This window comes from Schistocerca americana, chromosome 5 (genome assembly GCF_021461395.2).
Source record: "Schistocerca americana isolate TAMUIC-IGC-003095 chromosome 5, iqSchAmer2.1, whole genome shotgun sequence".
NCBI classification, from domain to species: domain Eukaryota; kingdom Metazoa; phylum Arthropoda; class Insecta; order Orthoptera; family Acrididae; genus Schistocerca; species Schistocerca americana.
Window position 1 is genome coordinate 98432584 of NC_060123.1, and position 24463 is coordinate 98457046.

The window sequence follows — 24463 nt, forward strand, 5'->3', positions numbered from 1 at the left end:
TCTGCAGTCCTAGGTGGTCTTTGACTGAGCCAAGTGTGTCCTTAATTTTACTTGGGGCATGAAAAATTGTCTTGATGTTGTGTTTCTCCAGAATGCGGGAAATCTTGGCTGTTGGCGGTCCCGCGTATGGTAGAAATGCCAGGCATCTGGTCTCATCTTCTTCTTCTGGTGTGTCTACCTTCCTGCTCTTGTGTAGGGCGCGCGAGATTTGCGTCTCATTATAACCGTTGCTGCGGAAGGTCTTCCTTAGGTGTTGTAACTCTGCAGGTAGGCTGTCATCATCACAGATAGACTTGGCCCTGTGCACAAGTGTGTTAAGCACTGAGTTGCGTTGTGCTGGGTGGTGGCAACTCTGTGCATGAAGGTATAAATCCGTATGTGTCTTCTTCCTATACACAGCGTGACCCAAGGTGCCATCAGGGTGCCTCTTGATTAGAATGTCAAGGAAGGGCAAGCTTCCGTTTTCTTCCACCTCCATGGTGAATTGTATGTTGCTGTGTATGCTGTTGAGATGTCGCAGGAAGTCTTGCAGGTTCTCTCTGCCATGTGGCCACACGACAAAAGTGTCATCCACATATCTGTAAAAGGCTTTAGGTTTCAATGGGGCGGTGTCCAGGGCTATGTCTTCAAAGTGCTCCATGTAAAGATTAGCGATGCCTGGAGCTAAGGGGGACCCCATGGCTAGACCATCCACTTGTTCATAAAATTTGCCTCCACACTTGAAGTAGGTGTTTGTTAACACATGCCGGAACAGCTTTATTGTGTCCTCACTAAAGCTTTCAGCTTTTCCTTATCAGCTATGATTCGACTACTCTTAACCTATGATGAAGCTTTCTTTGTTTCCGTAGTACCTTTCGTACATGTTTGTTATACCACGGTGGATCTTTCCCCTCGCTTTGGACCTTAGTCGGTACGAACTTATCTAAGGCGTACTGGACGATGTTTCTGAATTTTTCCATTTTTGTTCCACATCCTCTTCCTCAGAAATGAACGTTTGATGGTGGTCACTCAGATATTCTGCGATTTGTGCCCTATCACTCTTGTTAAGCAAATATATTTTCCTTCCTTTCTTGGCATTTCTTATTACACTTGTAGTCATTGATGCAACCACTGACTTATGATCACTGATACCCTCTTCTACATTCACGGAGTCGAAAAGTTCCGGTCTATTTGTTGCTATGAGGTCTAAAACGTTAGCTTCACGAGTTGGTTCTCTAACTATCTGCTCGAAGTAATTCTCGGACAAGGCAGTCAGGATAATGTCACAAGAGTCTCTGTCCCTGGCTCCAGGTCTGTTTGTGTGACTATCCCATTCTATACCTGGTAGATTGAAGTCTCCCCCTATTACAATAGTATGATCACGAAACTTCTTCACGACGTTCTGCAGGTTCTCTCTGAGGCGCTCAACTACTACGGTTGCTGATGCAGGTGGTCTATAGAAGCATCCGACTATCATATCTGACCCACCTTTGATACTTAACTTAACCCAGATTATTTCACATTCGCATTCGCTAATAACTTCACTGGATATTATTGAATTCTTTACTGCTATAAATACTCCTCCACCATTGGCGTTTATCCTATCCTTGCGGTATATATTCCATTCTGTGTCTAGGATTTCGTTACTGTTCACTTCCGGTTTTAACCAACTTTCCGTTCCTAATACTATATGCGCACTATTTCCTTCAATAAGAGATACTAATTCAGGAACCTTGCCCTGGATACTCCTGCAGTTTACCAATATTACGTTGACTTTTCCTGTTTTTGGTCTCTGAGGACGGACGTTCTTTATCAACGATGATAATGTCCTCTCTGGTAAGCCGTCAGGTATTTTATCGTTTCGCCCAAGGGGGGGTCCCTCACACAGATCGCACAAAATTAATTCTTTTGGTTTTTGTACTAATATAGAGCGTAATGGATGCTTAGTCCCTTTCGAATCCGGGTTTGTTTTTTGACAGATTATGCATCTCTTTAAGACCTCATGCACTCTGCGCTTCATGTTGGGAAAATAACAGTACCCACTTATCTTGTCTGCACATTTTGTCGCACCGAAATGTCCCCAGGTTAAATGAGTGAACCATACAAGTTTCTCTATTTGCGCCTCAGGTATACAAACACACCAACGGACTTTGTTTGGCCTTCCACCGCGGAAAAATAATACGCCATTTACCAGCTTGTAATAATTTGCCATCTGATCCGAAGGTTGCTGTTGTAACCTTTGAATGACACTTCCCCATTGAGCATCCTTTTTCTGTAACTGGGCCATATGCACACACAAATTGACGTAGTACGTCTTAAATGGATTTTCCTGCAGCAGCAATACAGGGAATTCTGAGGAATTATTTACTTCAATCTCTTTTGTTAAACCCTGCGGTGACCTTGATAGAGCGTCAGCAATAATGTTTTGCTGCCCTGAGACACGTACGATCTTAAACTGGTATTGTTGCAGAGCGAGCGTCCATCTAGCCAGCCTGGGGTGTAACAGTTTACACGTTTGTAAAAACGTTAATGATTGGTGATCGCAATATACGATAGTCTTCGACCCATATAAATAATAATGAAATTTTTTAAATCCCCAGACGACCGCAAGAGCCTCTAATTCTGTCGTTGTGTACGTTCGTTCACAGTTGGACAAAACACGACTAGCAAACGCAATAGGACAAAAGGTAAGCTGTCCATTTATCTTGCGTACTTGGAAAAGGCACACTCCAAGACCCACATTTGACGAATCTGTTGACAAGTAGAATTCCTCTTGCATGTCTGGATGGTACAAAAGCGGTGCATTTACTAATTGCTTCTTTATCTCTTCAAATGCTTCTTGACACTCTAATGTCCAGAGCCAGGGCACATCCTTCTTCAGCAAACTATTTAGAGCTGCTGCATTCATGGCCTGATTCGTTATAAATCTTCTAAAAAATGAGGCAAGACCCATAAACCCTTTTAATTGCCTTCTATTTCTCGGTGTTGGAAACTTACTAATCGCAATTAGCTTCTCCTTGGTCGGTAAAATTCCCTTTGCGTCAACTATATGCCCCAGGAACTTGATTCTGTTTAGTGCAAAATGGGATTTCTGTAGGTTAGCAGTTATTCCCATGGTTTTGAACACGTCCAACACCCGACTCAGTAAGGTAATATGCTCCTCCCAGGTCTTCGATGCAATAAGCATATCATCAACAAATACTGTTATCCTGCTTCTTAGTTCTGGGCCTAGAGCATAATCTAGAGCTGCTATAAAGATTCCAGCACTAATGTTGAGTCCGAAAGGAACTACAGTAAATTGGTAACTTCTTCCGGCATAAATGAAAGCTGTATATTTCCTTGATAACTCATCCAGCTTGACCTGCCAATACGAACTCCGCAAATCGATGCTCGTCAAATATTGGACATCCTGGAACCGTTGTATCAGTTCGTCTATGTTTTCCGGATGTGTTCTCACTGGAATTATGATTTTATTTATTTCCCTGGCGTCGAGTACCAGTCTCACAGTTCCATTTGCTTTTGGCACGACCAACAATGGGGAGCAGTATGGGCTTGTAGAGGGTTCGATCAAACCCCATTTCAACATGCGATCTATTTCCTTTTGAACTTGAGCCTTTAACCTCCAGGGAACAGGATAGAAAGTTCTACAATACGTTTCGTGTGGCTTAACGTAGAGATGGCATATGTATCCCTTAATAACTCCTTGCCTTTCGTCAAACACGTTTTCATACACTAATAGTAATTCTTTGAGCTGCTTCTTCTGCTATTCAATAATGCAGTCAGATTCATTTAACTTCTCATACACTAATTGACCGAAGTCTCCTTTGACTTGGAACTCATTATTTACGTGCTGTTTAGAATTTTGTGCAGTCCTGATTACTTGCACACTGATCCCACTATTATATTTTCTGGTAAGGCTTTCCTTTTTCAACAAGTCCAACTCAATTTCTTGTTTATTTACATTTAACCAAATTTTTCCTGTTTTAAAATCTATTCTGCATCCGTATTGACGTAGGCTGTCGACTCCTATAATGCAGTCTACCACCAAATTTTTTACAACAAGGAATGTGCTTAATATTGCTACATTTCCGACTTCTACACTAAGTAGTGACTGCACTTTTACATTAGCCGATCTAGCCCCAATGGCGCCTATTATTCTGCAATTTTGAACTGGAAAAATTGGTACTCGTCTTATATTTCTGATCTTGTTGAATAGAGCCTCCGAAATAACATTCGTGGTTGCAGCTGTGTCCAAAACCGCCACTATAGGTACAGTCTCCAAAATGACTTGCACTTCGGCTACTGCCACCTGTTCCTTATCCTCATCTTGGAGTTCTAAGTCCTCGGTCAATTCATCTGCCAGTAATCGTCCATCATTATACGTTAGCATGGGTACACATATCCTGTTGCCCCTCAACCAATTGTTGACCGCTCCTCCGGGGCACGAGTGGGTCCTTACAAGTTTGTTGGATTTTGATTCGCCTGGTGGTTGACATCGTCCGTCACTTCGGTAATTACCGGTTGATTCGTAGATGTCCGTCCCCACTGATGTTGGTTATTTGAATCTATTCCCCCCGGTTGATTCCACTTTCTATTACTGTTATTGTTCCAGGCTTGCGGTCTGAAATTCCTTTCGTTCCCCCATACGGGATTGTATCGTTTCCCATTCCTGTTGTTCCTTGGATAGCCCCTCGCAAGACTATTGCCGGTATTATTATTGAGATTTTGAGGGGTTTCTCCACTATTTATCGATCTCTGTGTGTTCCCTTGCCTACCATTTGGCGGAGGTTCTCTCTCCCTATATTGGAATCTGTTGTTACGGGCTTTCTGGTTGCTCTCTTCTATAATGTCTATATGATCTAACGTCGTGAGGAACGACTCCAAGTCTTTATCGTTCCCGTAAATTAATTGATTCCGGATGTTAGTTGGTAATCTTGCCTTAAGTATGTTTATTATGTCTGGCAAAGGCATAGGTCTGTCCCAATATCTAGTTTTGTTTATATATTTTTCAAAATACTTCCTAAGGCTTCCTTTTGAAAAAGAGAAAGGCTCTGGGTAGAGCACCTCCTGCCTTAGGCGTTCCTGTACCCCTTCTGACCAGAATTTTGCTAAAAACGCTTTCTCAAAATCGTCATATGTTGAGCAAACAGAAGTCATGTCCGAGGCCCAGATCGCCCCCGAACCTTGTATATACCCAGTCACGAAACTGATTTTCTGCCACTCCGACCAATTTCTGGGTAGCACTCCTCTAAAACTTCAGATAAAAACAATCGGATGGACCCCCCTTTTGTCAGTGTTAAAAATCTGGAATTGCCGATGCTTTATCATTTTTTCTTCGGCATGGCAAAGGCTTTCGTAATCTCCGTCAGATAAAACTTCACGCGAACAACTAGCTCGTGGCAATTTAATATTCGAGTTACTCACACAAGTCGGTATCATGTGCGCATGTGCAGTAACTGGCTCTACAGACGCTGCCAACTTCTGCTGCTGGCCGGTATTCATTTGTTCTGAGCCTTGTTGTGAAACGCGTATCGACTCTTCTATCGTTTGTTTCCAATGCTCGAAATCAGCACCTAACTGCTGTCGCACTTCCTCAAGCCCTTTCGCAAACAAATTCTCTTCCTGTTTGCCGCATAGACTCTGGAATGCTGCTTTAACATTTTGCTCAACGTTTTCACACATTAGCCTTTTGTTTTCTAATGTGATTTCGGATAATTTACCCGTTAATACATTAATTTGGTGGTCTATAACGTCTTGACGTTCGGTCAGATGTTCAACACTTTCCTTTAGGTTCGTCTGCGTACGTGCCAATTCAGGAAGTTGCGCAATTGCACATGACATGGCATCTTGCTTTTGTACTAATTGCGGAACCATTTCCACCTGTTCCCGTATGGTATCTATCTTAATAGCCACATACTCCTTCATTTCTACACGTACGCGTTGAGTAGATTCCTCACATTGAGCTTTAACCAATTCTATTTGTGCAGTTAATTTTCGTTCCGTCTCTTCGGCCTGATCTTTAAGTTCCTTTGTCTTCGCCTCTATCGCTGCTCTAATTCGGAAAAACTGTCATGTAACTGCTGCTTAATCTCAGCTTTCAGATTTTCCTGCCCCTCAGTAACTGAGGCTAATTTCGCATTCAAATCATTTTGCCCCTCGGTAACTGAGGCTAACTTCGCATTAATGTCGGTTTTCATATTATTCATGCTCTCGGTTATCATCTGCATCTGTCTCATGATAATTACTAATGGATCTAATCCATGTTGCATACTTGCTGTTACATCTCCAGCCGTGTCTACCGGGCGTTCTATTGCACTATCTGTAGCGATCGGTTCTACAACACTTCTTACTACATCACTATTATCCGTGCTCACAGCTGAAGGCTGTTGCGTGTTGCTCTGCTCTGCTTGACTCATCTTAAACATTGCCCTAGTTAAAACCATATAAATGTTCTACAGTCAATATGTATATATCTCCCTTCACACAAGAATACATCTGTGGCTACTTTCTTATAGTACTTATGCAGGTAAATGCAACTAGGGCAGGTCAATCAAACTACGTCTGGCATGAACACAATTAGTAAATGTTCAAATCTACGTCTACTTCCTCAATACTAGCAAGCTTTAATAAAAAAATTATAGATCTGGCCTTTTTTCTGTGCCCAGTGTGCTGCTTTTATTTGTAGATCCACTTAATTTGCCTGCGAGTATTTCTTCTCTTTTCCAAGTTAAGTTGTCTCGTCGTAGTTCACATGAAACAGAGAACAAAATTATTTTAACAACGTCCAAAAACGTGTCCTGTCACGGATTGGCCATTATAATGAGTTCTACTCTACTTTTGTAAATGATGAAAGTCTATGTGAATGCAGCTTGCCGCTAACTTGGTGTAATGTTTTGTCTGTACAGAAGTGTATCTGTCGCCTTTATCGCTCTTTCCCTCTCACACATAAATCGGTACAATAAAGTCAGGGCTTCGTGTTTTCTAGTTAGGCTGATCCGTGAAAAGACAGAGAAACAATTATGCTAATGGAGGATTCTCTCACTCTCTCTCTCTCTCTCTCTCTCTCTCTCTCTGTCCTTTATCTGTGTACAGTTTAAATATATTATTTACGTGAAATCAGCCTAGTAGAATCTCTGGTGGAGCCCTTCGTCTTAATATTCAGCGGCTGGCTTGCTAGAAAAGATCTTTACATTTGTTATTATTATTAAGCGCTGCATTCAGTTGGGAAAATCGATCGTTTGAACAATTTGTTCAGTTTACGACAGATCTAAAATTTCAGATGTGGACGAAGCCTTTTTGGACGATTTCAAAAAACTCAGAGATTGCAGGCTCTCTTCGTCACAGCTGAAACTTCCCAATTAATTACAGGGCCCAGACAATCATCAATGGTTCAGACAGAGAACTCATTCGTCATTCACTCTAGAATAAAATGGTCACAAACCTTATTTCTGAGGAAAATTGTATATTGAATCCATTTCCGTACATGTTCCGTTTTCTGTTGGTTCCAAGTCTCATGTAATTTTCTTTTACAGGTTTTTCTTTCTCTTTATCTATCACGCTAGCGGCACAAACTTTCCTAGCTCGCTTTAGCGCGAAGAAGAGTAAATAAATCTCCTTTAGCAATCCGACAATCTTCCAACCAATACTTCCGAAGCTGTTCCTCTCTCTCTCTATAATAACCATGGAGCATACATTTCTGTACCTCTGTTGTTCCAAAGAATAAACGTACTAGAAAAATACCTTGGCGTCGACGAGCTGTCGGCGCATATATTACTAGAAAATCTGATCAGATACTTTTCAAACGTAAATACATGTGGATGATTTGGTTGACCATTATTAATTATTGCGTGGTAGAGGGTAATTTTCTGTGGGGAGATTACACACTGCTTCTTCATATGTATTTGTCAAAGATTTAAAGTTAACAAACAAAAAAAAAAAAAAAGAACTGTGTACTCACCATAATTACTTTTCTTTTTTTTCTTTTTTAGAGGGGCTCTGGGCTATTCTCAATTCTTCCTGCTCCCAAAAACATGACCGTGAAAGAAGCAAATCGTCCATTAGTACCGAATGTATTGAAGAAGAAGACTACAGTGGTACCACGTACTGTCAAAGCACCAGAAACAGTGAAGAAATTGTCAACAGACCTCTTTAGCTATGCTGATTCTGAAGATGAATCAGGTGATGAAGAGACAAACACGCCAAAGGATTTCTTTGCTTTAACAGAAGAAACAAATTCTCCAAAAAATTGTGCACCAGATATATGCTTTCCTGTTGGTGGTACTTCCTCTTTACAGTCTCAGGAAGTTGCTGAACAGTCTGAAAGTACAGATATAGGCCACGAAGCCTCATATGGTCAACAGAATGAGCAGCACCTAGCTTTTGATGCCCAGTATCAACAGAACTTCTGGTTCCAGTATGGTACAGTGCCTCCACCACCCCCTCCTCCTCCACCCCCTCCTCCTCCTCCTCCTCCAGCAGACAGCGAGACTCAAGAGGTAACAGACAGCTCAGATCAAATTCCTGTTGATAATGGAGATTTGCAACTGGATGAAGAAGCGGTAATCCTTTCTTTTTTTATTTGAAATATCTGAATACTTAATAATTAATTCTTCATATTAAGCAAACAAACAGCTTTGCAAGCATCCATTATAAAGTAGTGTTCAATAAGGTAGTGATTCATTTATTTTATGTCTAAGACTGGAGTTTGCTTGTACAATTTGATTATCCCCCGATTGTTTTTGTTATTCATTAAAAGTATAATAAAAACAATCTGGACTGTATGAAGTATTTTACTTTAAAAAAGTTGATGGATTTCAATTAACAACTGATTTTCCTCAGACTGTTACGTACTCTGTGCTGACTGCCGGAGCTGGTAGCATGGAGCACTAACTGCTCTTGACTGATGCGAAGAGCAAAGAAGATTTGCTATTCACACCAGCCAAGAGCAGGTGGCTCCATGCCACCAGCTCCAGCAGTCAGCAAGGAGTATGTAACAGTCTCAAGATGATCAGATATTGGTCAAACTGATAACTGTTTCTTTTTTAAATAAAATATTTTGTGTTGTCTACACTGTTTTATTATATTTTTAATACTATTTTATGACTGCTGACATATCTTACAACCATTTTTAAAAAATTTTGCAATTCGTAATGAGTCACTGGAATATAGTCGAATTAAGTCGTGTGATGCTGAGGGAATTAGATTAGGAAATGAGACACTTAAAGTAGTGAAGGAGTTTTGCTATTTGGGGAACAAAATAACTGATGATGGTCAAAGTAGAGAGGATATGAAATGTAGACTGGCAGTGGCAAGGAAAGCGTTTCTGAAGAAGAAAAATTTGTTAACATCGGGTATAGATTTAAATGTCAGGAAGTCGTTTCTGAAAGTATTTGTTGGGGTGTAGCCATGTATGGAAGTGAAACGTGGATGATAAATAGTTTAGACAAGAAGAGAATAGAAGTTTTCGAGATGTGGTGCTACAGAAGAATGCTTAAGATTAGATGGGTAGATCACATAATTAATGAGGAGGTATTGAATAGAATTGGGGAGAAGAGGAGCTTGTGGCACAACTTGACTAGAAGAAGGGATCGGTTGGTAGGACATGTTCTGAGACATCGAGGGATCACCAATTTAGTATTGGAGGGCAGCGTGGAGGGTAAAAATCGTAGAGGGAGACAAAGAGATGAATACACTAAGCAGATTCAGAAGGATGTAGGCTGCAGTAGGTACTGGGAGATGAAGAAGCTTGCACAGGATAGAGTGGACAGCTGCATCAAACTAGTCTCAAGACTGAAGACCACAACAACAGCAACAACAATGAGTCACATCAAGACTGTGATAAAATGCATAAAATATTGTTCAGTCATATTACAAGTTTATCAAATTTCAGTACAACAAAGCAAAAAGAAAAGTTTAAGAAATTGACAAACTGCACAGAAAGATGCCATTCTAGATCCAAAATTAGTACTGTCAATTATCTCGTCAGAGGAACTCAATGAAGGAGTTATCTCAGTACTGGGTATATGTCTGAATTTCACAGCTACATAGAAGAGAATACTCATATAAGAATTTTTCATGCCATCAAAGCATCCTTATTTTCTTTCTGAAGGTTGTAGTGGAAGAAATAAGACACGAGGTACCAAGAATTATGCGGAAAGTTGGACTGCCAAAGAGCAACATATTGCCGCAGGAAAGTAAAGCTCTTTAAGAGCTTTAGAGAAATGAAAGTATTGTGGTTGCTAGAGTGGCTAAGGGAAATGCCGCAGTACTTATGAATGCTGTGGAATACCACAGTCCGCAGCTCGTGGTCGCGCGGTAGCGTTCTCGCTTACCACGCCCGGGTTCCCGGGTTCGATTCCCGGCGGGGTCAGAGATTTTCTCTGCCTCGTGATGACTGGGTGTTGTGTGATGTTCTTAGGTTAGTTAGGCTTAAGTAGTTCTAAGTTCTAGGGGACTGATGAGCATAGATGTTAAGTCCCATAGTGCTCAGAGCCATTTAAACCATTTTTTTTGGAATACCACAAGAAGATGGACAAATTTTTGGCTGGTCCTGATCCATCGAACTGAATCATAAAAAAATTGAAAAAACTGATGCCAAACTATAGATTGGATAGCTCTGTTAGGTAGAGTCTGACATCCCAAAGAGTTGTCACGTCGAGAATATGTGGTCTACCGAAGGTACACAAAGAAGGATGCCTCCCGAGACTTCTAGTGAATGAAATTAACTTTCAAACTTACTTTTTAGCAATTCATTTATCGGGGAAACTGAGACACATAATTGGAAAATTGCCCCAGTTATATGTGACATGATCAAATCATGTTTATTTGCAAGCTATTTTAAATATAGAGGAGAGATTCATGAACAATCTGATGGCATTGATATGGGTTCAGCTTTGTCGCCAGTAGGAGCTAACATTTTTATGAAGCATTTTGAACAACTTGCATTAAGTGATGCACTACGAATGCCTTCCTGTTGACTCTGCTGTGTGGATGACACATTTGGTATATGGCTGCACTGTTCAGAAGAGCTTCATAGATTCCACAGTTTCTTAACTGATGTTCATTCCGAAATAAACTTCATCCTGGAGGCAGAGAGTGAGATCAGTCTTCCATACCTAGATAAGTTGGCATATGAAATACTTGACAATACTCTGGATTACAGAGTGTTTAGCAAGTCCACAATTTTAAAAAGGTATTCAGATGCTACTTTGCACCACCACACAGTCCAGAAGCAAACAGTGCTCAGCACTATGTTTTTGCATGCCTTCTGTATCAGTGACAGTAACAACTTGGAACCAGAGGTGCACTTTTAAAAAGTGACAGTGATGGTGAATGGCTAAAATGGTTTGTCTATAGAGAGGACTTTCAAATTTTATAGTATTAATTGTGCTCCTAAGAAGGGCAAGGAACAACCTTCTCACTCTGTACAGTTACCGTTCATTTGTAGTGCTACTGACTGCGTGAGTAACATTCTTCAGAAAATGGAATACAGACAACTTTTTTCAAATAGAACAAAATAAAGGACTGTTTCTGACACAAAACACCTGATTACCATCACATTGCAGGAGTCTACAAAGTGGTGTGTGGCTGTGACAAAGTAAGTGAAACTGGAAGGACAGTGAGAGAACAGATTAAAGAACCCAAATGTATATGAATTAAAAAGAGAGAGAGAGAGAGTGAAGTCTGCAGTCACGGAACATGTGGAAATCTGTGACCAATGTATAGATCTCAAAAATACATTAATGCTACCCAAAGAAAGCAACTTTTGTAGAAGGAAAGTCTGAGAAGTGATGGAGATGTTTGAGAATGGAAGAAATTTCAGTAGAGGAGATGGCTATAGGCTTCCAGTTTCATGCTTGCTGCCATCAAGGAAGTAAATACCCAGCCATAGTGTGTGAGAAATACAAAGTGTGACTGGAAGATACCTCTGTGGCATGACAATAATATTTCGGTAATCATTCCCCCTCTCTTTCTCTGCCCATTTTTGCCACGTATCTAATGACAATGGCCCACCAATAGAGTCGGATAAATTTTACCCAGTAACTTTGCTTCTTCAGAACAAGTGCAGGAATAGTCCCTTTTATAAGTGAATGCACAGTGGTCTTTGACAGTGTTCAACTAAACAGGGACACCTGAAGATCCGAGCAGGGTGGTCAAAATGTCAATCTTATGAGAGGACTTTGAAAAGAACATAGCACAGCCTAACAATGTAGAAGATTTTTATCTTCAGGGACAGTGGTCACAAAAGCCATCAGGCGTACATGAAATTTTGTGTTGCTTCCAGTAATGGCAATTCCTGCCGTAACAGCAAGTATTGGGTCATTTCCTAAATTAAACTTATAAGTGTTGGACAGAATCTAATGACTATTACACACTGTAAACATCAAAGGTAAACCTCTTTAAACATAACAAGTCATTACAAACCAAAACTGATTTTCTTAAAGCATATATTTGTAGCAGTTGTAAAGTAATAATTTAACCTTTTAAACAATGGAAACTCCAGGTTGGACTATCAACAAGGGAGTTCTTGTCACTGCAGATATCAGTTCTGCAGGTGGCCAGGCTGTATGGGAGGGACATTTTGGTGTGAAGGGGATGACAGCTGACGAAATGCAGGAACTGTTGGTGCTTGGCGATCTTAATGTGGACAAAGATGTGGATGAAGCCACTAGAGATGAGGTGGTCAGCATCCAGGAAGGTGGCATACAGGTTTAAGGAGGACCAGGTGAAGTGGTTGGGGGAATAGGTTTGAGCTTGTGTGGGAATGAAGATAGGTTGCCTTGGCCCTGAGTCCAGATCATGAAGCTATCATAAATAAACCTGAGCCATATTAATGGTTTGGCATTTTGGGAGGCTAATAAGGGAGTCCGAAGGATGTTGGGAAAGGTAGTGTTCAACAGTGATAAGACCATGGGCGTGAAGGATTTTTGTGTAGAGAGAGATGTCATCAACAGTGACAAGTTGGGATCCAAGAAGAAAAAGTGCGGGCGGTTGATGAGTCTATGAAAGAAGCAGTTGGTATCTTTGATGGGGGAGGTTAGATTATGGGCATTGGTTGGAAGTGTTTGTCAGTGAAGGCTGATTTCCTTCAGTGGGGGCTCAATAACTAGCGTCAATGGGATGTCCAGGATTGTTGGGTTTGTGAATTTTGGAGAGCAAGTAGCAGGTGGGTGTGCACGATGTCATAGGGATGAGGAGGGAAATGGATTCTGGGAAGAAGTTTGGGAAGCACCTAAGGCTTTGAGTAGGGATTGCGTGTAATGTTGGACTCCGGGGACAGGACCTCTCTGGCAGAGTTTATAGGTGGAGGAATCGTATTACTGCCCAAATAGTCAGTGTGATTCATAACAACAGTGGTTGAACCGCTGTCTGCATGTAGGATGATTAGGTCGGGATTTGTTTTGAGGTTCTGTATGCCTGTCCTTTCTTCTGCTGAAAGGTTGGTTTTCTGAGGAACGTACCTGTGAATGATGCTGAGGCCAAGTTGGGGTAAGGAATTCCTGGAAGGTGTCGTGCAAGTGGTTAGGTGGGGGGAAGGGGTGGAGATGATCGATGGTGTTATGAACTGAGAGAAGATAGTTTCAGTGTTGGGATTAGGTTGGCTTTGGTTGGAGGGATTGATGACGTATAAGTATTTCCATTGCAGGGATCAGGATAAGGAGAGTAGGTCTCTGACAAGTCCAAATGGTGAAATGTGAGTTTAGGGCTAAAAGTGAGGCCTTTGGATAGGACTGAAACTTCTGTGGTGCTAAAGATTTTGGTGAATATGTTAACAACAGTGTTATGGGACTGTTTCAGTTCAGGATGTAGTGGAGTGCTCGTAGGGAGTCTTGGGGTTGTGGGAAGTTGAAAAATTCAACTAGACAGGGTTTGGGTGCTATGAAGGGTTGATGAAGTGTAGCAATGTGGATAGTGTAGGGGTTGGATAACTGTGCTGTGAGGCAGAAGTAGGATGTCAGTAGGATGGATAACTTCTGGAGGTGGTGTCTGGATTGTTCCTCCCCTGCCAGAGAGTGAGGTATTCAGTTTCAGTGATATGATTTACTTAGCAGGGATTGCACAGTAGCAGTATCCTACAGAAGGAGCAGAGGTGGTTCTGGGATTCCTGTGCCATGCAGATGTGTTTGTGCAATACCAGGCTTGTGACGACCAAGGACTGGTGTGATCTTGAAAGGTGGAGGTCATTATGAAAGGAGTGGTGGGATGCAGGTAAAGGAATTTTTATGATTAAGCCATTGGGAGGTTGGATGGATTCCATGGTTTGGACAGTATTTAAGAAACAGATTAAGAGACTGGGTTTTAGACAGGGAAAGGAGTACTTTTCTGAAATGGTGCAGAAATATGGAGCAAGGGTCCATTGTGGGAAGGATAGTGTGGGGGAAATGAGGATGATGCACAAATGGGGAAAATAAGGTGTTGGGTGGTTGTGAGGGGAGGTGCATAAGAGAAAAGATAGGTAAGAAATACATAGACACATTAAAAAATCAGATCAACAAAAATATGTAAAAATATTCAACAATGCACGAAACCTTGTGAATCCACATAAAAATAAACACAACAAATTGGAAATGTACAGAAATGGGGGAGAAAAGAAGCAAGTGAGGTATGGGAGTATATATGTGTTGGAGTAACGGAAAAGAGGTGGTAGAAAGATTTCTTAGATTGAGGATTATAAGTTCGTGTGGCACAGGTAGGTGTGGAAAATAAAACATGTAAGTATGTGAAGATGAAGGAGGATGTGGGACCAATAGGAATAAATATCAGTGGGAAGGATTTGGGGCATCAGATGCTGCATCAACCATCTACGTAGTCACGTAGCCACGTATTGTGTGCGGACGATCATTGATACAGTGTGGCTCAGAAACGTATGCAGTTTGGAAGGCAGTGCATATGCACAGGGCAGAACAGAAAGTGTGGACACTGAGAAGAATAGTGCTATAGAGAGTAGGAACAAAGAAAAACATTCGAGGTTGTGGGATGGAAGAAAAGCCGTTTGGCAAAATCAGATAATGGAAACTCCAGGTTAGAGTATCAACAATGTAAGGGAAAGATAGATTGCTACTTACTGTAAAGATGACACGTTAAGTTGCAGACAAGCACAATGAAAAGACACTTACACATATAGCGTTTGGCCAAAGCCTTTGTCAGAAAAAGAAACACACACACACACACACACACACACACACACACACACACACACACAAGCAAGCACACCTCACTCACACATGATTGCCATCTCCAGCAGCTCAGCCCATAATGCAGCTGTCATGTAGAATGGAAGCAGCAGACGGTGTGTGGGGAAGTTGAAGGGATAGCTGTGTACTGGTAAGGGGTGTGAAGAGAGCTGTATGGCACCGTGTGCAGGGACTAGACTGCCAACAGCCCCAATGTCAGGAGGCTGTGGGGTATGTGAGGTGGGGAGGGGACTGGGGGGGGGGGGATGAGGAGTGAAACAGACGGGGAGCGAGGAAAGATGGACAGGTGGGTTGGCAGAGGGCAGCACACACAGGGGGAGGGAGTCGAGAATAGGGAAATGCTGATAGGACAGTAGATGGAAACTGTTGAGTGGAGGTTGTGATGACAGTATGTTACCATAGGTGAGCCCACGATCATTTTGAGAGCAGAGAATGTGTTATAACTTCCATCTGCTCAGTTCAGAAAAGCTGGTGGTGGAGGGGAGGAAGCCAACGGCTCGGTTGGTGAAGCAGCTGTTATAATCAAGCATGTTGTGTTCAGCTGCATGTTGTGCCACAGAGTGGCCTACTTTGCTCTTGCTCACGGCTTGGCAGTGGCTGTTCATCCTGGTGGACAGCTGGTTGGTAATCATACCAATATAAAAAGCTATGCAAGGATTGCAGCAGAGCTGGTAGATGAGATCCGTTCAGAAAATTCCAGAATATTCTTAATTTCTCGCCAGTGGTGTGTTGGCAGCCTTGCGCACATCTGTGTTTAATGTGAACTGCTGGAAGTTTCATTGTTGTATGTCTGTTTGTTATTGTTCATTGCTGTATTGAGTAGAATTTTGTGTTGCACAATATGCGAATTTCGAGATAGAAGAGTTAGAGGAGCAGTGCGTCAACATTAAAATTTGTGTGAAACTCAAGCAAACCTTTACAGAGGCACACCAAATGATGCAGGAAGCCTATGGTGATGAGTGCATAAACGTTCTCGGCATTACAAATGGTTCTCCAAGATCAAAAAAAGCTAGTCAGGTCAGGTCAAATGTCAAAGCCATGCTGACTGTTTTCTTTGACTTTGAAGGATTAGTTCATCATGAATTTGTGCCACAGGGACAAACTAATAATCAATGGTACTATCGGGATGTGTTCCAATTCCGGCAAGAAAATGTGAGAAGGAAACGGCCTGAAGTGTGGCAGGATAATTCATGGCCTTTGCATCACGATAACATATCTGCACATTTATCCCTGTTGGTGCGTGACTATTGCATAAGAAATGAAATCACTGTGCTGCCTCATCCTCTGTACTCTCCAGACGTGGCCCCTGAGGACTTTTTTTTATTCCCAAAGTTGAAAACCCTCTTCAAAGGACTAAGATTTGCAACGATAGATGAGATAAAAGAAAATTTGCAGATGGCGCTATGAGCGATCCAGCAAAGGCATACCAAGACTGCTTTCAGAAGTGAAACGGCGTTTGGAGTAGTGTATCAATTGTGGAGGAGAGTATTTTGAAGCAGACCATGCACAATAAGTTAAAAGTTAGCTTAGAGGAAATTTTGTGGAGAAAGTTCCAGAATTTTTTTAACAGTCTTTGTGTGATGTGGCTGTGGTCCAGCCTTTGATGGGATAGGATAAGTCTGTGACAGGACCGCAACAGGAAGCACAGTGGGTGGACTGGGCAGGCCTTGCACCTAGTTCTTCCACAGGGGTATGATCCTTGTGGCCAAGGGTTGGGTTGGGAACAATGTAAAAATAGACTAGGATGTTGCAGTGGTTGGGTGGGCGATGGGACGCTAGTTTAGGAGGGGTGAGACAGATCTTCGGTAGGATTTTCCTCATTTTGCGGCATGGTAACCCTGGTGAAGGATGTAGTTCAGTTGTTCCAGTCCTGGGTGAAGTTGAGTAATGCAGGGAGCACTCCTTTGTGGCTGGTTCTTGGGGATGGTTGGAGTATGGGGGGTGTGAGGGAAAATGGCACAGGAAATCTGTTTGCTGTAGTAACTATCTGTGAAGGCCTTCGTGTGCTCCCTACCGCCGTTGGATAAGCAGCTGCAGCAGCAAGTCGTATACTCCTAGCTCACTCATTTGTTACGTAGTTTAATTCTTAATTTCTTTGCGTCTTTTTGGTACTTGCATTGTTTAATTCATAAATTTCGGGCGTATTATAGTATTTGAGAGTTGTAGCATCGCGTTTTAGTACCTGAATAGTGTAAATTCGCGTAGTCGTTTGTCTTCTGTTTTTGTTTTGAACGGCCAGTATCGGTTGGTCACAGTCAGTGTGCTCCCTGCCGCCGTTGGATAAGCAGCTGCAGAAGCAAGTCGTATACTCCTAGCTCACTCATTTGTTACATAGTTTAATTCTTAATTTCTTTGCGTGTTTTTGGTACTTGCATTGTTTAATTCATAAATTTCGGGCGTATTATAGTATTTGAGAGTTGTAGCATCGCGTTTTAGTACCTGAATAGTGTAAATTCGCGTAGTCTCCTTCCGCCGCCGAGCAGTGTCAGCAGTGCGCAAGTAGCAGCATTACTGCATTTACTAGGCAATCTTGTATTTTAATAACCGTTTAAATTTTGTCGATTTGTTTGCGCTCTCTGTAGATTAGTTCAGACGTTCTTTGCAAAACAGTTTTTAGCATGGATAGGGACTGCAACTGCTGTGTTCGGATGCAGGCTGAGTTGGCATCCCTTCGCTCCCAGCTTCAGGCAGTGTTGGCTTCGGTCACACACCTTGAGGCTGTTGCCAACGGGCATCACTGTGGGGGTCCGGATGGGGGTTTGTCGGGGACGGCCAGCTCGTCCCACGCATCCCCTGATCGGACTACGACTGTGGTTGCCCGGGATACTGCCCGCATTGAGGCTGATCCCTCACCTGTGGTAGAGTGGGAGGTCGTCTCAAGGTGTGGCAGGGGGCGAAAGACATTCCGGAGGGCTGAACGGAAAGCCTCTCCAGTTTGTCTGACGAACCGGTTTCAGGCTCTGTCTCAGGCTGATACTGATCTTCGGCCTGACATGGCTGCTTGTCCTGTTCCAGAGGTTGTCCCCCAGTCTGCAAGATCCGGGCAGTCGCAGAGGGTGGGCTTACTGGTAGTTGGGAGCTCCAATGTCAGGCGCGTAATGGGGCCCCTTAGGGAAATGGCAGCAAGAGAGGGGAAGAAAACCAATGTGCACTCCGTGTGCATACCGGGGGGAGTCATTCCAGATGTGGAAAGGGTCCTTCCGGATGCCATGAAGTTCAAGGCAATCGTAAAATGCGTTATCTGCAGGTGGTCGCTCATGTCGGCACCAATGATGTGCGTCGCTATGGATTGGAGGAAATCCTCTCTGGCTTCCGGCGGCTATCTGATTTGGTGAAGACTGCCAGTCTCGCTAGCGGGATGAAAGCAGAGCTCACCATCTGCAGCATCGTCGACAGGACTGACTGCGGACCTTTGGTACAGAGCCGAGTGGAGGGTCTGAATCAGAGGCTGAGACGGTTCTGCGACCGTGTGGGCTGCAGATTCCTCGACTTGCGCCATAGGGTGGTGGGGTTTCGGGTTCCGCTGGATAGGTCAGGAGTCCACTACACGCAACAAGCGGCTACACGGGTAGCAGGGGTTGTGTGGCGTGGGCTGGGCGGTTTTTTAGGTTAGATGGCATTGGGCAAGTACAGAAAGGGCAACAGCCTCAACGGGTGCGGGGCAAAGTCAGGACATGCGAGGACCAAGCAGCAATCGGTATTGTAATTGTCAACTGTCGAAGCTGCGTTGGTAACGTACCAGAACTTCAAGCGCTGATAGAAAGCACCGAAGCTGAAATCGTTATAGGTACAGAAAGCTGGCTTAAGCCAGAGATAAATTCTGCCAAAATTTTTACAAAGGTACAGACGGTGTTTAGAAAGGATAGATTGCATGCAACTGGTGGTGGGGTGTTCGTCGCTGTTAGTAGTAGTTTATCCTGTAGTGAAGTAGAAGTGGATAGTTCCTGTGAATTATTATGGGTGGAGGTTACACTCAACAACCGAACTAGGTTAATAATTGGCTCCTTTTACCGACCTCCCGACTCAGCAGCATTAGTGGCAGAACAACTGAGAGAAAATTTGGAATACATTTCACATAAATTTTCTCAGCATGTTATAGTCTTAGGTGGAGATTTCAATTTACCAGATATAGACTGGGATACTCAGATGTTTAGGACGGGTGGTAGGGACAGAGCATCGAGTGACATTATACTGAGTGCACTATCCGAAAATTACCTCGAGCAATTAAATAGAGAACCGACTCGTGGAGATAACATCTTGGACCTACTGATAACAAACAGACCCGAACTTTTCGACTCTGTATGTACAGAACAGGGAATCAGTGATCATAAGGCTGTTGCAGCATCCCTGAATATGGAAGTTAATAGGAATATAAAAAAAGGGAGGAAGGTTTATCTGTTTAGCAAGAGTAATAGAAGGCAGATTTCAGACTACCTAACAGATCAAAACGAAAATTTCTGTTCCGACACTGCCAATGTTGAGTGTTTATGGAAAAAGTTCAAGGCAATCGTAAAATGCGTTTTAGACAGGTACGTGCCGAGTAAAACTGTGAGGGACGGGAAAAACCCACCGTGGTACAACAACAAAGTTAGGAAACTACTGCGAAAGCAAAGAGAGCTCCACTCCAAGTTTAAACGCAGCCAAAACCTCTCAGACAAACAGAAGCTAAACGATGTCAAAGTTAGCGTAAGGAGGGCTATGCGTGAAGCGTTCAGTGAATTCGAAAGTAAAATTCTATGTACCGACTTGACAGAAAATCCTAGGAAGTTCTGGTCTTACGTTAAATCAGTAAGTGGCTCGAAACAGCATATCCAGACACTACGGGATGATGATGGCATTGAAACAGAGGATGACACGCGTAAAGCTGAAATACTAAACACCTTTTTCCAAAGCTGTTTCACAGAGGAAGACCGCACTGCAGTTCCTTCTCTAAATCCTCGCACAAACGAAAAAATGGCTGACATCGAAATAAGTGTCCAAGGAATAGAAAAGCAACTGGAATCACTCAATAGAGGAAAGTCCACTGGACCTGACGGGATACCAATTCGATTCTACACAGAGTACACGAAAAAACTTGCCCCCCTTCTAACAGCCGTGTACTGCAGGTCTCTAGAGGAACGGAGGGTTCCAAATGATTGGAAAAGAGCACAGATAGTCCCAGTCTTCAAGAAGGGTCGTCGAGCAGGTGCGCAAAACTATAGACCTATATCTCTGACGTCGATCTGTTGTAGCATTTTAGAATATGTTTTTTGCTCGAGTATCATGTCGTTTTTGGAAACCCAGAATCTACTATGTAGGAATCAACATGGATTCCGGAAACAGAGATCGTGTGAGACCAAACTCGCTTTATTTGTTCATGAGACCCAGAAAATATTAGATACAGGCTCCCAGGTAGATGCTATTTTTCTTGACTTCCAGAAGGCGTTCAATACAGTTCCGCACTGTCGCCTGATAAACAAAGTAAAAGCCTACGAAATAGCAGACCTGTGTGGCTGGATTGAAGAGTTTTTAGCAAACAGAACACAGCATGTTGTTATCAATGGAGAGACGTCTACAGACGTTAAAGCAACCTCTGGCGTGCCACAGGGGAGTGTTATGGGACCATTGCTTTTCACAATATATATAAATGACCTAGTAGATAGTGTCGGAAGTTCCATGCAGCTTTTCGTGGATGATGCTGTAGTATACAGAGAAGTTGCAGCATTAGAAAATTGTAGCGAAATGCAGGAAGCTCTGCAGCGGATAGGTACTTGGTGCAGGGAGTGGCAACTGACCCTTAACATAGACAAATGTAATGTATTGCGAATACATAGAAAGAAGGATCCTTTATTGTATGATTATATGATAGCGGAACAAACACTGGTAGCAGTTACTTCTGTAAAATATCTGGGAGTATGCGTGCGGAACGATTTGAAGTGGAATGATCATATAAAATTAATTGTTGGTAAGGCGGGTACCAGGTTGAGATTCATTGGGAGAGTCCTTAGAAAATGTAGTCCATCAACAAAGGAGGTGGCTTACAAAACACTCATTCGACCTATACTTGAGTATTGCTCATCAGTGTGGGATCCGTACCAGATCGGTTTGACGGAGGAGATAGAGAAGATCCAAAGAAGAGCGGCGCGTTTTGTCACAGGGTTATTTGGTAACCGTGATAGCGTTACGGAGATGTTTAATAAACTCAAGTGGCAGACTCTGCAAGAGAGGCGCTCTGCATCGCGGTGTAGCTTGCTTGCCAGGTTTCGAGAGGGTGCGTTTCTGGATGAGGTATCGAATATATTGCTTCCCCCTACTTATACCTCCCGAGGAGATCACGAATGTAAAATTAGAGAGATTAGAGCGCGCACGGAGGCTTTCAGACAGTCGCTCTTCCCGCGAACCATACGCGACTGGAACAGGAAAGGGAGGTAATGACAGTGGCACGTAAAGTGCCCTCCGCCACACACCGTTGGGTGGCTTGCGGAGTATAAATGTAGATGTAGATGTAGAGATCTTTAGCGTACTGGAAAAGGGAGTTCTGGTCACTGAGGATACGCCATTCCCGGATGGCCAGGCTGTATGGGAGGGATTTTTTGCTGTTGAGGGGAAAACAGTTATTGAAATGCAGGTACTGCTGGGGTTTAAAGCTCTTTAGCCCTACACCCAAATTTAAACATGCTGACTTAAAGACCTCCCCTCCTTCTCCCAGTCCCAGCAGTGAAAACACATTTTTGCCATCAGTCCCTCCAATGGAAGGCAACCTGATCCAAAAATTGAACTGTCTCTCTCCCAGTTCATAAAACAATCCAAATGTGATCCTACCCCATCTTGCTCCTATCCACCCCATGGTTGTCTTTCAAGAACCCCTTATCTCCAGTTTGGCCTAAGCATCCTTCCAAAGGTCCATTCCTAAGAACACCATCCTTTAAGCAGAAGCCATACATAACCTCAAAACAAATCCTGACCGAATCATCCTGCCTGCAGAAAAAGTTCCACCACTGTCATTAAGAATCACAGTGACCATATGGTGGAAGGCCTCTGCCAGTAATCTGATACGTCCACCTATAAACTCTGCCAGAGAGATCGCATCCTCGAAGTCCAGCATAAACTGCAAACCCAGCTCAAAGCCTTAGGCACTTCCCGGACCCTCTCCCCAGAATCCATTTCTCTCCTCATCCATATGACACCCTGCACACACACCTTGTACATGCTCCCCAAAATTCACAAACCCAGCAATCCTGGACACCCCATTGAGGCTGGCTATTGTGCCACCACTGAAGTAAATCAGCCTTCATTGTCCAACACCTCCAACCAATTACCCTTGATCTAGCCTCCCATGCCAAAGATAGCAATATCTTCTAGATCCCTACTCATCACCATTGACACCATCTCCCTATACACCATTATCCCTCACACCCATGGACTTACAGCTATCGAACACTACCTTTCCCAATGTTCTTCAGGCTCCAAATCCACTACCTCATTCCTCATATATCTCAATAACTTTATCCTAACTCATGACTACTTTTCCTTTGAAGAAAAGGTATACAAACAAATTTGCAGCTCTATCATGGGCACCTGTATGGTGTTGTCTTATGCCAACCTGTGTATGGGCCATCTAGTGGAGACCTTCCTAGCCTCCCAAAATGCCAAATCCATAGTATGGTTCAGGTTCCTTGATGACAAATTCATGTACTGGATGAAGTGCCAAGACACCCTATCTTCACTGCTTCCCACCCTCAGCACCTTCTCTCCCATCCAATTCACAAGGTCCCTCTCAACTCAGTATGCCACCTATCTGGATGCTGACCTCCTTATCTCTGGTGGCTCCATCCACATCTTTGTCCACATTAAGCCCGCCAAGCACCAACAGTACCTGCATTTCGACAGCTGTCATCCCTTCCACACCAAAACGTCCCTCCCACACAGCGTGGCCACCTGGGTAAGGAGTCTCTGCAGTGTGCTTAGGGTCTCACCAAGGCCTTCACAGACAGGCGCTTCCCCAAGACCTAGTCTGCAAAGAGATCTCTCGTACCATTTCCACTCAAACCCGTAATCCTCCCACCACTCCAAGAAACAGCCATAAAGAAGTGGCCCCCTTTGTCAGCCAATACCACCTTGGAACAAATGAACCACATCCTTCACCAGGGTCCGCAGCTCGTGGTCGTGCGGTAGCGTTCTCGCTTCCCACGCTCGGGTTCCCGGGTTCGATTCCCGGCGGGGTCAGGGGTTTTCTCTGCCTCGTGATGACTGGGTGTTGTGTGCTGTCCTTAGGTTAGTTAGGTTTAAGTAGTTCTAAGTTCTAGGGGACTGATGACCATAGCTGTTAAGTCCCATAGTGCTCAGAGCCAGTTGAACCATCCTTCACCAGGGCTTTGATAATCTTTCATGATGCCCCGAAATAGGGGACATCCTACTGAAGATCTTTCCTACCCCTCCTAACATAGTGTCCCGTTACCAGTCCAACCTCCACAATATCCTAGTCAATTCGTATGCCATTCCAAATCTCATCCCCTTGCCACTTGGATCATATCCATGTGTGAGACTCAGGTGCAAGACGTCCCCAATCCACCAACCCAGCACTTCCTATTCGAGTCCTGTCACAAGTTTATCCTACACCATCAGAGTCCTACACCATCAGCAGCCATGTCATATGCCAGCTCTGCTGCAGTCCTGACACAGCTTTTTATGTTGGTGTGTCTACCAACCAGTTGTCCACCAAGATGAGCAGCCACTGCCAAACTGTGGCTAAGAGCAAAGTAGACCATCCTGTGGCCCAACATGCACCTGAACATAACGTGCTTGATTTTAATGCCTCCGTCACTACCCAAACCACTGGGATCCTCCCATCCGCCACCTGTTTTTCTGAACTGTGCAGATGAGTGTTATCCTTACAGCACATTCTCCACTTCCGAAATTATCCTGGTCTCAATCTACAGAAACATGCTGTAACCATAACCTCCACCAAACAGTTTCCACCCTCTCTAGTGTCCTACAGTCCTCTCTCTCCCTACCCATACACAGCTGTCCCTATTCTCATCTCTTACCCTCTTCGTGTGCTGGTCTCTCCCAAAGTACCCACCCATCTTTCCCCACTCCTCTCCTTTTTTGCTCCTTGTCCCCCCCCACCTTCCCAACTCCCGCCCACAGTCAATCAATGCTGCGCCTGTTGGCAGTCTAGTCCCTGAACACTCCACTAGGCTGCAGTCCTCTCTTTCCGTACCCATACACAGCTGTCACTTCCCATTGCCCTGCACCCTCTAGACTGCTGCTTTGATTCTTTGTGACAGTTGCAGTCTGGTCTGAACTGC

At 43.5% G+C, this 24463-nt stretch overlaps 1 protein-coding gene across 2 annotated transcripts in view; it reads left to right on the forward strand.

Moving 5' to 3' along the window:
* The window catches only part of LOC124616094 (proline-rich protein PRCC), a 106070-nt gene that overhangs the window by 29562 nt on the left and 52045 nt on the right, over positions 1–24463 (forward strand). For both annotated transcript variants that reach the window (XM_047144348.1, XM_047144350.1), the window contains exon 4: positions 7968–8537. In XM_047144348.1, the coding sequence (XP_047000304.1) occupies positions 7968–8537 (570 nt within the window). The remainder of the gene's footprint in view (positions 1–7967; positions 8538–24463) is intronic.